The 15,445-nt window shown below is 39.8% G+C and overlaps 1 protein-coding gene across 1 annotated transcript in view; it reads right to left on the reverse strand.

Annotated features, from left to right (window-relative positions):
- LOC143723888 (nectin-1) overlaps window positions 1-13,772 on the reverse strand; it is a 29,208-nt gene extending 15,436 nt beyond the window's left edge. The window contains exon 1 of the mRNA XM_077216754.1: window positions 13,589-13,772. Within this exon, the coding sequence (XP_077072869.1) occupies window positions 13,589-13,739 (151 nt within the window). The 5' untranslated portion in view covers window positions 13,740-13,772. The remainder of the gene's footprint in view (window positions 1-13,588) is intronic.
- Window positions 13,773-15,445: the final 1,673 nt, after the last annotated feature.

The raw sequence follows: 15,445 nt of genomic DNA on the forward strand, positions 1-15,445 counted from the left end.
AAACGAAAAGAAATAGGCTAGCCTACTCTCTGATTATTTAATCCATGATGTGCATTTCTCTCTATCGTTCACTATGGAGATGGCGATTCGTCAATTTCTTTAAACGAAACAATTCAAAAGGAAAAGAAATATAGGCAGCATACTCTCTGATTAATCCATGATGTGCATTTCTCTCTATAGGCGCGTTCACTCAAATAGAGGTCTCTGCAGACGGTAATAGGAGTCACCAAATCAGGGGGCGAGGCCATAAACAGAGGGGCGTTTTCAACCACGTTACCTGATTTGCCCACGTCACAGTGTGGGTAGGTCTTAGGGGTGGGGTCGGGAGAAGGGCATCATTTTCATTGCATGATTTATAAACACCCACCAGTGTGAAAACACCCACAAATTTAGAAACGCCCACTTTTGTTCCACAGAGACCTCCTACTCCGTTCACTACGGAGATATAAATCGTCAATTTCTTTAAACGAAACAATTCAAAACGAAAAGAAAAAGGCTAGCCTATACCTTCTGATTATGTAATCCATGATTTGCATTTCTCTCTATATATGCGCGTTCACTAGGAGATGGCGATCGCCAACTTAATCTTTGCAGCACTGACAGAAAAGTTGTATTAATAAAAATCAATGGACTTGTGTCACCGGATTTACAAAGGCACTTCTTGCTTGTTGCTTGTTAATTTAATTTAAATTAATTAATAAAATGAATACAATTGTCATAATTAAAATAATTAAATATTATTAATTGTCCCATTTTTGCTCATTTATAAATAGTATTTATATCTACCACCCCCTCAGCACCTGGGTTAAAAAATTATTTGGCGCCACCATATTATAACGGCCCACGTATTAAAAATAGTCGAGTCTAAATAGGGCTACGCCTCATATTACATTTAATGCCGTCAGCCGGGATCAGACACAACGTGCACGGGTTGGCCTTGATTTTTTTTTGTGTTTTTTTTTTTGCCCGATCTGGTATTCAGTTTCTGAACGGTGTAGGCACAAGCCAACAGTTTGGTGACGCTGTCTGAGCCTTATGTCATAATTTTTAATTAGTCACGGTAATACCGTATACCCCGGTAAAATAGGGAGGAGGTTTGACGGTATCAAAATTTGGATACCGCCCAAGCCTTGTACACACTTCCTGGGCATTGCCTACCAACCTGCACCGCTGTAGCAATGCCCACATCTCTTTGGGCCATCTCAGGGTAGCTGTAATCCACTCAAAGGCAGTGAAGTATGCATCCACCTCAGTTTCCCTGAAAGGAGGCACACACTTAATGTGCTTATTAGCATCAAATACAGATGGAGGACTGGTACCATGCACTGGTGTGGAAACTCCAGAGAGGGTAGATGTAACATCTACTATGGGCTCAACAGGAGTAGAAGAGCTAGGCCCTTACCATGCAACCTTGCAGTCTCTAGCTCTATCTTTCGCAAACACAACAGCTGGTTCTCATGCTCTTGCCTTTTATCTGTAATTCATGTTCTGATTGCACAAGGGATCATAATAAGCAGCAAAAGGTCATGTCAGAGGAAGACTTCACGTCAGCCACCTCTGATGCAACAGCCACCTCTTCAACACTACTGTCCACTGACTCAGCTGGCAAGATCTGTATGTTCAGCAAACTATTGTACAACTCAGCCTTGAACAGTTGTTTAGCAGCATTAGGAGACACGTAAATTAGGAGACATCATAAAATAAATCTGCAGTCTCTAGCAGGTCATCTTTCGATGACAAGTCAAGTCACCTTCATTTATATAGCGCTTTTAACAATATAGATTGTTTCAAAGCAGTTGTACAGTGATAATAGGAAATTAAAGTAACAAAGATTGTTTTGGCTTTACAGCAGCTCTAGAATAAAGTTATTGTATTGTAAAGTTATTGTTATTTGATTTGAGCTAAGATAAGACTGGAGTTGATTGAGAACCGTTTTCTCCAATGCTTTTGTAATAAAAGGAAGGCTTGAAATAGGTCGAAAATGATTAAAATCCCTAACATCGAGTGAGATTTCTTGAGCAGAGGTGTAACAGTAGCTTGTTTTTGTATATCAGGGATAGTCCCTGAGCTCAAGAATTTATTCATAAGAGACACCAAACATGGTCCAACTGAATCAAAAGTTTGTTTCAAGATACGGGGAGAAAGAACATCAAGAGAGCAGAAGGAAGGTTTCAAATGATCAACAATTTCTCTGTGAGATAGAAGAGAAACAGGGTCAAAGACACTCCATATGGGTGAAGAACAACCCAGTTCAGGCGAGACATTAGCAGATGATTGCAACTGAGATCTTAGAGACGTGATCTTCTCACAGAAAACCTTCACATAATGATACTGTAGGATTTCAAATCACAATTATAGGAGGATTAAGAGCAGACTTTAACACACAAAATAAGGCTTTTGAACTATGAATCTTATAAATTATTGTCATTTCTAACAGAGATATTACAGAACTTTTCTGATTCTTAATTTTGTGCATTTGCTGCAGAGCTTTTGTGGTGGAGCAGGGCCTGCAAGGAAAGGTGACGGGCTGCATTTGTAGGCAAACAAAAGGGAAAATATCATTTTGTTACTTCTAATACAGAAATCAAATTAAAATGACTGCTTTTGTTTAATGTTTGTGCATTTTTGTAGGATCTGAAATGTCGGCAGACTGGTTTGATCACTGAGGATGAGCAGTGTCCTGGAAATGGTACAGTGCCATGGATGAGATCCTCCACATGCCCTTTTTGCCTCCGATAGTGAAGCACAGAGTAGTGCACAACAACCTCAGGCACGAAGGCATGGCTCACCTCTGGCCATGAAGAAAAAAAGAGCACCATTGTGTTTTCAGCATGCCAATGGCTAAGGTGGGCATGGTGGTCAGCTGCTTCATTAGAATAAAGCCACAGAATTGGCACAGCAGTGTTCAAACAATAAGTTTGAATAAAGCCTTGTTTCATTTGTTGTTGACTTGTATATGCATTTGTTTATTGTGATGGTTACTTTTATTCATTCTTTTACTCATTTATTCATGTTTCTTATTTCTTATAGTAAATAAAATATATATTTTTAATTAATTAATGCATTAATTCATTGCTTGACTGAAAATTGAGATGTTCACTGCATTTGTCTAGTGTGTATTCATGCATAGTTATGTCATATGATAAAACAAATTACATTTAGCTTGTTTTACTCAAATATATTATTCTCAGTTAAAAAAAAGTAATACAATGAAGTATTGTTCAGCATTTATCATTATTATTATGTGTAAGTGTTGGGGCTAGCAATGCAATTAATTCTGGGGTAATCTTAATTTTAAAGGAGTGATAATTACATTTTTCGAGTATAAAATCAACTGTCTTCTCCAGAGGCGAGATCTTCGAGTCTATCTCCTTTGTGCAGACATTCCAAACATTGCAAATGAGATGACAGCCCTTACTGATGTAATGAGGTGTTCGTGCAACTGCCCCTCATAACATTTTGTTATTGCAGAACTTATTGTTACATACAAGATCAGGGAAAGATACCATGGTTGTATCTTTAACAATGAAAATTCACAATGACAAGAAAACAAAAATATCATGGGTTTGCGTACATCATAATATGAGATTATATACACAGGAAAAAAGCACAATGACAAGGTTAAATATCTTTGAATAATTCATGATAATACATAAAAAAATGCCTTTATGAGGGTTATAAAGATAAGAAAGGGTTTCAGAAAGAAAAAGAGGAAAACATAAAGGAGATTTAAGCCACCTTTGCTTGTGGGTGAAATGTTTTGCATATAAAATAAAGAAATTAACAACATATTTTTTAAGAGATGTCGATTTGGGGTTTTCGTAATAAAAAATTATATCTTTAAGGATAAAACTGTGGGTCACATTAGTAGAGTTTAAAATATAAGAACATAAATCAACCCTAAATGTATTGTTTAAACTACAATCACAAAATAAATGGCCACTTGATTCTTTACCAAGCCAACAAAATAAGCAAGTTTAGGCCTGATCAATATCAAGATATTAACAGATAGAAGAATTAAACCTGTCACTCATATCTTTTGAGTTGTTGCGCTTGTGATAACGTCGTAGGTCACATAATAACCTCAACATGGCAGATGTCCCGGATCGCATTCATACATAAATAGTTCACCCAAAAATGAAAAGAGGGAAGGGAGGGAATGGAGACATAGTCGACGTGTCGACTGATTGGGATCACGCTTAGGGAGCCTGTCATCTTCGAGTACTGTAAAAACGAGCCAATGCACATTGGCGTGCGAGCTTTGCATCTCACGCTCCGCACCGCAGCGCGGGTATAAATACGGAAGTAGATGCACGCACCACTTGTTTTTCGCTGGGGAGCCGAGTGGAGCCTGGAGTCAGTGGTGGTCCAGCAATAGTGGCAACGGGACTACATCTCCATTCTCTCCTTCAGGGAACGAGGGTTACATACGTAATCGAGACATTCCCTTTCAGTAGCTCACGTTCGACAAAGTTGACATGTCGACTGATTGGGATCCCAATAAAAAACGACACTAGTGCTGCCACTTTCCAGTGCCTAGACAAAAGCCTCCTGATCCCCCCGCATTATTGAGGCGGAGATGGGACAGGGCTTAGGCCAGGGAAGTCACTGCTGATCAAGTCACTCCGATGCTGCAATCGGCATCCTGTCCTGTGGAGGGGCCCTGAATGAAACGGCTGGTCGGTCTATTACAGAGGGGGAACTCCACCGGCTGCAGTGTGATGGAGGAGTGAGGAGCCCACAGGAATTGGTTACCGGGCGGGTATTCCATCACTATCCTCCGATCACCCATACAATAAATCTACTGTAGGATCTAGGAAAAATCTAATAGTAATTAAACCAGAAAATCTCAATATCAGTGAACAAAAACAATTTCTAAAGCTAGGTCTTCTAAACATTAGATCGCTCTCACCTAAGGCGGTTATTGTAAATGAAATGGTCACAGATAATAGTTTCGATGTACTTTGCCTTACTGAAACCTGGCTTAAACCAAATTATTATTTCGGTCTAAATTAGTCTACTCCACCAGGATACTGTTATAAGCATGAGCCCCGTCTGATCGGTCGTGGCGGCCGTGTTGCAACGATCTATAGAGATCTTCTAAATGTTACTCAGAAAACAGGTCACAGGTTTAATTCGTTTGAAGCACTTGTGCTAAATATTACGCTCTTAGATGTAAGAAAGAAATCCCTATTATCTCTAGCCTTGGCTACTGTATATAGGCCTCCAGGGCCCTATGCTGATTTCCTAAAATAGTTTGCAGACTTTCTCTCAGATCTATTGGTCAATGTCGATAAAGCAATAATTGTTTGAGATTTTAACATACACGTAGTTAACACAAATGATGCGTTAGGGGCTGCGTTTATAGATTTATTAAACTCCTTTGGGGTCAAGCAAAACGTCAGTGGTCCCACTCATCGTCTAAATCATACACTAGATTTAATTATATCATATGGAATGTATGACCAAGGCTGTATCTCAATACTAGTTCTACTCGATCTTAGCGCTGCGTTCGACACTATAGATCATAAACTACTCTTGGATCGACTACAAAACTACACTGGTGTTCAGGGACAGGCATTAAGCTAGTTTAGATCGTACTTATCAGACCGTTACCATTTTGTCTGTTTAAATGGGGAAAAATCGAAGACAACGTCTGTAGACTATGGGGTGCCACAAAGATCGGTGTTAGGCCCTCTGCTATTCTCAATATATATGCTGCCACTTGGTAATATTATGAGAAAACATGGAATTAATTTCCACTGTTATGCTAATGACACTCAATTGACCTATGGCTAAGCCACGCCCCCTCCACTCACTCGGACAAACAGTCAACATTCGGTGACAGGCGCTATATTTAGTTATGTTGAAGAGGAGTGAAAGGCTACATGTTTTGCTAAAAAAAAACACAAAGTTACCCAGTTGTTTTGGTAGAAAGGTGTCTAAAATGTTGTGCTTTAATATGTAATTAATGGTTCATGATCAAATTAAATATGTACAGGTCTAAGTTGCATACGTTTCCAGGACAAGCCTTTTTACCATCTTTACCAAGAGTACCTATCCGTTAGTTTGGTGCTACAGTATTTACATGAATCATTCAGCATAACACTGCTAACATTTGTTATCTCAGTTATTTACAGATACGTTAATGAAGCTAAGTGACACGATGTACAACGCAGCTAGAAGCTAACATTAACGTTTTCTAACGTTAGCTAGAGATGTTAAAAATAATGTTCAAATACGTTGTTGACTTAACGTTACCTTAGAACAGATATAGACATCCTTGTTTAATTTATCCACGTTTAGTTGGTGTTGTGGTTTACCGCATAAATTAATCCAGAGCAGACACTTATCTCGGTTGAGATGTGGCTTAATTTGGAAAGGGTAAAAAATACACAAAAATAGTGTCGGAGTTGCATGTACTCCATGCACACCGTTTGAACACTTTAAACTTAAAATGACAAGAAAAAACATATAAAAACGAATTAAAACTGATTAACTGCAATGCATTTCAATGGACGTGGAAGCAGAGCATGTCCGAGTGTATTGGGAGCTATATGCACTGTGATTGGCTCATCGCGTTTGGGGGCGTGGCTTAGCCATAGGTCAATTATATATTTCATCATGACCAGATGAAAACACTAACTTAACTAAATTTACAGAGTGTCTTAAAGATATAAAATGCTGGATGACGTGTAATTTCCTTCTATTAAAATTCAGATAAAACGGAGGTATTACTTATTGGTCCAAAAAACTACCCACATACATGCTGCTGACATATTACTGTAGCAGAGTTTGTGCTGAATACAGTGTAATCAGACTTTACCCATGAAAATGTCACAAGTAACAGAAATAAGCACAAATGTCAGAGCATGTCAGAACACCTCCAGGACCCAGAAAACACCTCAGACCCCAGAGGGTTAAAACTATAAATAACAAATCAAATTAGTTTTGATACTCTGTACTGTATTTTCAGGAAACAGCATCAGTTTTCATTTTGTTTGTATAATCAATCATCATAAGTCCATGATTTGAATGTATGGAATAAATGCTCATTAATGGAGCTGGCTCATTTTAGGAGCACTGAAGTAGATGAAATATGTTATTGAAAAAGCTTGAGCTTGCTCACTTAATTTAGGATATGCACCATGCTTTTCGAGTGACATTAAACTTATGTATTCCTAAAAGGGAGTAACTGCTCTAATTTTCCACTATTGTCTGTTCTCGTGTATCAGGCAGTGTAGCTATTGGATCTAAATAATCTGGAAGTCAATCCTTGTGAATGCTATGGAGAATCTAACAATGTAATACGGTTCTTAATGGCTTCTTGGTACCAATCCCAATTCAGATTTTACACTAAAATGTGCACATTCTGTAGCATTGCTTAACATTTACTTTGTTTCAACCAGAAGAATGAAATAGCAAAAAATAGTAATAATAATAAATAAACACTTTCAATAAATAAAGCACATATGCATTAACATCTTAATATATATATATATTTTAGGGTTTTATGACACCTTAACTTTGTCAATCTAACTTTGTCTAGTTAAACAATCTCATTTCCTTTTTGTATATTTTGTAAAGTATTGTAAATGTTTGTCCGCATGTAGAGCTGTAGGGTGAGTGTCATTTCTTTTGTAAATACTGTTTTCTCCTGTTTTTCATTAGATAGGGTAATTTATTGCATTTAGTTTATTTTCTTTTAATAGAGAATTTAGATTTTCTGTTAGAAGGTAGTTGGTGTTTGTTTGTTTTGGCCTTTGCTCACCTCTGCAGTGGTGCTTTTATTTGTGGTTCTGTCAATACATGTACAAAGTATCTTTGGTTTCCAATTCCAGTTTATGTTGAGGCCTTACCCTAGAAAGGCTCGTAACACAAGTTTTAAGTACACACAACACACGTATAGAATGCTATCTTCGAATTGCCATAATGTAGTGAGCTTACCAAACATGACCTTACCAACAGTGGTTACAGGACACACAATACTTGACAAAGACACATAGCAAACATGAGGGTGTAGTGACTGTGACATACATAATTCACCTTTGTGTTAAATGTAGTTCTGTAGTTAAATGTACATTTTCTGTTCATCCAGCTTTTCCTGCGTCAGCTGCCTTCACAAGTGAGAGCTGTATTAGCCAACACCACAATCACTGACTGTTGGAGACTGGCTGAGGAAGCTGATACATTTTTTTTTTTAAATTGACATTGTGCGGACAGCCTTTTTTTCCGCACACACCACGTAGGCAGGCTGCTTTTCATCCATGACAGCATCTCTGGATGGCGTTTTCTGTGCGACACAGGAGCACAGAGGACCGTCCTGCCTGCATCCCGTTTGGACATGGTGACCGACAGCCACGGCCCCCCAATGGAAGCTGCCAATGGTAGCCCCATCCGCACATATGGAACGAGGTACATCGAACTGTGTTTAGGAGGACAGCACTGCGGCTGGAACTTTGTTACAGCAAAGGTTGCCGTTCCCCTCCTCGGCGCTGATATTTTGTGTGCACATGGACTGTTGGTGGATGTAAAGAATCGCCGTCTGATTGACGCTGTCACGTTTTGCTCTTATACATACACGCTCAGCGGGACCGACTCCATACGACTGTCTAGCATGCTTTCAGCTTCTGATGACCTCCACCGTCTGCTTACCAGTTTCCCAGCCCTTACTCAGCCCACTTTCTCTGCATCTGCCGTGAAGCATGGTGTGGAGCACCATCTCGCCACCACTGGTCCACCCGTCTACGCCCGCGCTCGGCGCCTCAACCCGACCAAGCTTGCCATTGCAAAGATTGAGTTTGCGAACATGGAACGCCTGGGAATACAGGTCCTTCTCAAAAAATTAGCATATTGTGATAAAGTTCCTTATTTTCCATAATGAAATGATAAAAATTAAACTTTCATATATTTTAGATTCATTGCACACCATCTGAAATATTTCAGGTCTTTTATTGTTTTAATACTGATGATTTTGGCATACAGCTCATGAAAACCCAAAATTCCTATCTCAAAAAATTTGCATATTTCATCCGACCAATAAAATAAGTGTTTTTAATACAAAAAAAGTCAACCTTCAAATAATTATGTTCAGTTATGCACTCAATACTTGGTCGGGACTCCTTTTGCAGAAATGACTGCTTCAATGCAGCGTGGCATGAAGGCAATCAGCCTGTGGCACTGTTGAGGTGTTATGGAGGCCCGGAATGCTTCGATAGCGGCCTTAAGCTCATCCAGAGTGTTGGGTCTTGCGTCTCTCAACTTTCTCTTCACAATATCCCACAGATTGTCTATGGCAGGCCAATTGAGCACAGTAATACCATGGTCAGTAAACCATTTACCAGTGGTTTTAGCAATGTGAGCAGGTGCCAGGTCGTGCTGAAAAATGAAATCTTCATCTCCATAAAGCTTTTCAGCAGATGGAAGCATGAAGTGCTCCAAAATCTCCTGATAGCTAGCTGCATTGACCCTGCCCTTGATAAAACACAGTGGACCAACACCAGCAGCTGACATGGCACCCCAGACCATCACTGACTGTGGGTACTTGACACTGGACTTCAGGCATTTTGGCATTTCCTTCTCCCCAGTCTTCCTCCAGACTCCAGGCACCTTGATTTCCGAATGACATGCAAAATTTGCTTTCATCCGAAAAAAGTACTTTGGACCACTGAGCAACAGTCCAGTGCTGCTTCTCTGTAGCACAGGTCAGGCGCTTCTGCCGCTGTTTCTGGTTCAAAAGTGGCTTGACCTGGGGAATGCGGCACCTGTAGCCCATTTCCTGCACACGCCTGTGCACGGTGGCTCTGGATGTTTCTACTCCAGAATCAGTCCACTGCATCCGCAGGTCCCCCAAGGTCTGTAATCGGTCCTTCTCCACAATCTTCCTCAGGGTCCGGTCACCTCTTCTCGTTGTGCAGCGTTTTTTGCCACACTTTTTCCTTCCCACAGACTTCCCACTGAGGTGCCTTGATACAGCACTCTGGGAACAGCCTATTTGTTCAGAAATTTCTTTCTGTGTCTTACCCTCTTGCTTGAGGGTGTCAATGATGGCCTTCTGGACAGCAGTCAGGTCGGCAGTCTTACCCATGATTGCGGTTTTGAGTAATGAAACAGGCAGTTTTTAAAAGCCTCAGGAATCTTTTGCAGGGGTTTAGAGTTAATTAGTTGATTCAGATGATTAGGTTAATAGCTCGTTTAGAGACCCTTTTAATGATATGCTAATTTTTTGAGATAGGAATTTTGGGTGTTCATGAGCTGTATGCCAAAATCATCAGTATATCATCAGCAATGAATCTAAAATATATGAAAGTTTAATTTTTATCATTACATTATGGAAAATAATGAACTTTATCACAATATGCTAATTATTTGAGAAGGACCTGTAGTTCGCCGATCCGACAGCCCATGGGCATCGCCCCTCCACATCGTCCCCAAACCTGGTGGCGGCTGGCGCCCGTGTGGCCACTCCAGGTAGCTTAATGAGGCAACGGTACCTGACCGATACCCAGGCCCGAACATACAGGATTTTTCAGCACACCTGTCTGGCAAGGTGATTATTTCCAAGGTGGACCTTGTTCGTGGATATCATCAGGTGCCGGTACATCCAATGGACATCCCCAAAACGGCAGTGGTCACGCCGTTTGGTCTTTTTGAGTTCCTGCACATGCCGTTCGGCCTTAAAAACGCCGCCCAATCTTTTCAATGTCTCATGACCTCTGTTTTGTTGGACCTGCCTTTTCTTTTTGTGTACTTGGATGTCATTCTAGTAGCGAGCACGTCCAAGTCTCAGCACCTGGCACACCTCCAAACCCTTTTTGAGCGGCTTAGCCAGCATGGATTGATTGTCAACCCCGCCAAGTGCCAGTTCGGCCTCTCCACAATTGACTTCCTTGGACACAGAGTCACTAAGGACGGGGCGGTCCCTCTCCCATCAAAGGTGGAAGCGGTCACACAGTTCCCATGCCCACTCACTGTCAAATCCCTGCAGGAGTTTGTCTGCATGGTGAATTTTTACCACCGCTTCATCCCTTGAGCTGCTCTGCTCATGCGGCCTTTGCACGAGGCCTTGAAAGGTAAACCACAACACGTTGTGGACTCGACTGAGAGTAGAGATAGGGCTTTTGCCGCCACTAAGGCAGCCCTAGCGAACGCCACCATGCTGGCGCACATGGGCGTAGGTTTGGTCTCAGCTCTGGTGGGGACATTAATTTTGTAGCCTATCCTATGGCTAGCAAGTTTAACCCTCCTACCAGATATTGTTATTTGGATATTATCAATCAAATAATGATTCATTATATTTGAATAACCAACAGTGTTAACTTTTGCCTTTTTAACATTGCCAACATGTTTTTCCAGCACATGTGTCTAGCAAGTAGTCTACACTCACGAATACATTACATAAACAGAATGCAGAAACGAAAAATGTCTCAGATGATCCACTGTTTATGACTGCAAGATTCTAAGTTAAGGTAGGCTAATTAACATTCAGTGACTTGCTAACGTAGCATTCTATCATGATAGCGCGACTTCTATGAGTCTATCCGCGCTGCACACCCCTAATTAATGCTCCTAACCTTGAAAGATTGCAGAAGCTAGGTTTAACTGTAACAATATCCTGGGTAACCAGGATCACCAGTTAATACTATTTTTAACTAGCCTGGTCAGTCACTACTACTCCTAGTTATTTGTGTGGCTAGTTATTTTTGCCTACTTACACTCTGCTTTATGAAAAAGCTTTGTATGTCCCCTTTCTTCTTCTTGGGTGACATAGCTGATCTACAAAGTACAAAAAGGGGCAAAAAAACGGAATATTAAAATTTTTTACTCTGGCCTTTGTATATGGCAGGCAGAGAGACAGCCCTGGTAACTTACCGTCGGCGTCGTCACTCAGTGCGCACACACGTACACACGCACACACTACCCGCTCGCTGCCAGTGAGTGCAAGCACAAAAAGTAGTCCCGGCCGCGCGTGTAGCCTTCCTGTCAGATACCCCGCCGCCAATCAAATTACGGCTAATCTTGTACTGTCGTCGTCCTGGCCGTTGGAATCGATCCAAATAGCAGTGCAAAGATCCATATGCAGTGCAAATATCAAAATAGCAGTTCAAAGGAGCTTGCTAAATATTGGTGGGGACAAATTTGTCATCTCAAAATATTGATTGGGACTAGTACCTAGCGCCCCCCCCTAAACCTACGCCCTTGCTGGCGCATCCTACCTTATCGGTGCTGGAGCTCGGCTCCCCTTAATAAGACATGGCCTCCCCTGAAAACGTGATTCGTGAAATATTGGGGGATCTCAACAAATATTGACAATGTTTTGTTTTGAGGTGCATTTCAGTTTTGTGTAATGTGATCATCGTGGAGTATTATGTCTAAAATAGCAAAAATATCATTAATTCATGCATGCATGGCAGCGATTTAAACCTAATTCACTTCAATAAAGATATTATTTTATTGAAGCACTTATTTTGGATAAAAATATATTTTTAATTGTATATCCAATTAAATGTATAATTTTGATGATTTTTATTATGAAAAATATTCAAAAACTTCACTGTAATACTGTTACGATGTGGTTTTGTGTCCTGTCATGTTTAGTGGTTCCCTGTCTTGTCATTAGTTCTCCCAGGTGTTTCTTGTTATCCACGCCCCCTTGTTATCCTGTCTGCTCGTTTGTCTCTGATTATTTAAGCCCTGTGTTTCTGCCCTGTCTTTGTCAGTTATTGAATGCGTTTACGTACCACGAGTGTCTTGTCTGTTCTGAGTTTACCCAAGTCTGTATTATTAAAGTCTACTGCTGCATTTAGATCCGACTACCGCCTTTGCTTCCACGCAATTCGTGACAAATACACTGTACTGTCGCCAAATTCAGTTCACACACCACTGCTACCCTGTTGGTTATACGACAACACTTATTTTGGGAATAAAATATTTTTGCATAATTTCTATTTATGGAAAATATTCAATAACTTCACTGTAATACACTGCATTGTTGCCAAATTCAGTTCACACATCACTGCTGTCCTGATGGTTATACTACAAAGCTTATTTTGGATGAATATCTTTTTGCATTTTTTTTGTTGATTTTTGTATATCCAATTAAATGCATCATTTTGATGATTTTTATTACGAGAAATATTCAATAACCTCACTGTAATACAGTGTGCTGTCGCCAAATTTAGTTCACACACCACTGATGTCCTTATACTATAATGAATAATATACATAGCAATATGTAACATAGCAATAGCAATAGATTATGAGCTCAGATTAAATGTTTCCACCAGGTTATGATGAATAATGGTAAAATAAAATAACTGTATTATAAGTCTTTATTACAGTACACATCTAATCCATCTAATCAAATCTTAGCTAAAACAAACTGAGAAAAACCTTTTAATATACAAAAAAATAATTCACAGATCACTTCTATCCAATAAACATCAACGCTACACAACAAAGGCTTCATCTTGTAAACAGCAGCTGATAAACTACTAACGTTTTTTGTGTGAAAATTACGTTTTCTTTGTCATCATATAACCTAGTACAAACAACAGCACAATGAAAACCATGTATGCAGCCTACTCACCAGAAGTCCTTGTGAAGATGATGGAAAATAAAATAAAACCAAGCATAAGTGTTCCGTGACACTTATGCTTGACTAAACGCAAGCTCCGTTTTCCTTTAGTCCATATACTACATTGTTTAATTCGTTTTCTATCTACGATGGACGGAGACATAGCCTACTGTAGTGATGTGTCGTTCCCGAACATGCCACGTACGGCAAGCCGTTTTAACATTTAATAATTTAAAGGGGTGGTAAAACAAATTTTTTCGAAGGCTTGATTGTGTTTGTGGGGTGCACTGTAACATGTGCTCATGCTTCGTTTTTGAAAAATTGCATTATTTTTCAATATTTTACCTTTATTCTACACTGCTCTGTCCCTCCTTGTAAAAACGGTCTGATGGTTTCCTGGTTCTATGAAGCCAGTCCCTCAAAAATAGCAATGGGCTCAGATTGGTTAGCTGGCCCAGTGTGTTGTGGTTCTCTAACCGCCTAGTGCACGTGTTTCAGGTAGTTTGTGCTTTGGTGTATTATAAACAATGGCGGAAATCGGACCCACAGCATGCTAGTGAAGATGATCGAGCAGAACCTGTTCAAGAACGGCTGATAAAGGACGTTTCAGAAAGGTTTGTTTTTTGTTGTTGTTTCTGTCTCATTTATTTTTAGATACACTGTAATTAAATTGTACTAATTATTATAGTATTACAAAAAATAAGCTTCATATTCATAAACAAGAATTTCATAGAATCGTTCTAACAAATTATACTAACGTTACAGTCCTCAAAGGGATTTTTTTTAGTAAAAACTGCGGATCTATAGTGATCGTTACTGACTGTATGCCGCCGTTACTTTTGTATTTTTAGAACGATTGTAGCCAAATATCTTTAGCCAGAACTATTAACCCAAAACGAACACTAAACATTCCCAGATAGCATGGTGACATTGATACAATGTTGATTTCTGATCCAAACCATCGTTTTGGTTGAGATTGACATTTCAATGTTTAAAGTGCATTGGATCAGCATTGAAATTTTGATGAAAGCCAACAGCAAACATGGGTGGAGACAGTGACATTGAACTAACAGTGATTTGTAGTTGATGAGCAAGATCATTCAGACATGTATCTCTGCAGAACACTAGTGGGTGTTTCTCAATCAGTGGGGCGTTTTCAAACCACAATGGGCATTTTCAACCGCTTTACCCGATTTGCTCTAATCCACTGGGGGCTTGGTTTAGGGGTGGGCCTACATGATTTTAGCAAGTCTGTTGAAAAATGGTTGAAAAACATTTATTGTAGTTTGAAATTGGCCACTGATTGGTAAACGCCCATTTTGGTTTTGCATGTGCACTTCTCTGTAGTCTAATGCTTCCTCATTAGAGAGAAAACCTCTTGTTTGTTGACGCACCTGACATACTTACATGACTTCTCTAGCACAGTTTTAAACAATGGTGCATCTACCTTATTTCTCTGTTCCTTTGTTTTGTGTGCTTATTTGCGTTGTTGCTCACTGTATTGCCGGGCGTACACCAAAGGATTTTCACAGTCCCAGACTAAAGACCGGCAGTCTTTAGGAATCTTACTGGAGTCTCGGCGCGCTCCCGTCGTCTCGATCGTTAAATGTGAGGTGATAATCTGCAGTCGGCGACCCGATTTATGCCAGTCTTTCTCTAGTCTTTTATATCAAACATGTTTGATATTATCGCAAGTCTTTAGTCTGAGACTAAAAACTGTGAACCCAAGTCTTTAGATGTGAGCTGATAATCTTATAAAGTCTTTTCTAAATCTTTTCCAAGTCTTTAGGTGTACAGAAAGCATTAGTAATTAGATACATTAAAAAGTAATTAAACTGTTTGAATAAAGCATCTTTTTTTCTACATTCT

Source organism: Siphateles boraxobius, unplaced genomic scaffold (genome assembly GCF_051911475.1).
Source record: "Siphateles boraxobius isolate OS27281-9 unplaced genomic scaffold, OSU_SipBor_1 7, whole genome shotgun sequence".
Taxonomy (NCBI): Eukaryota; Metazoa; Chordata; class Actinopteri; order Cypriniformes; family Leuciscidae; genus Siphateles; species Siphateles boraxobius.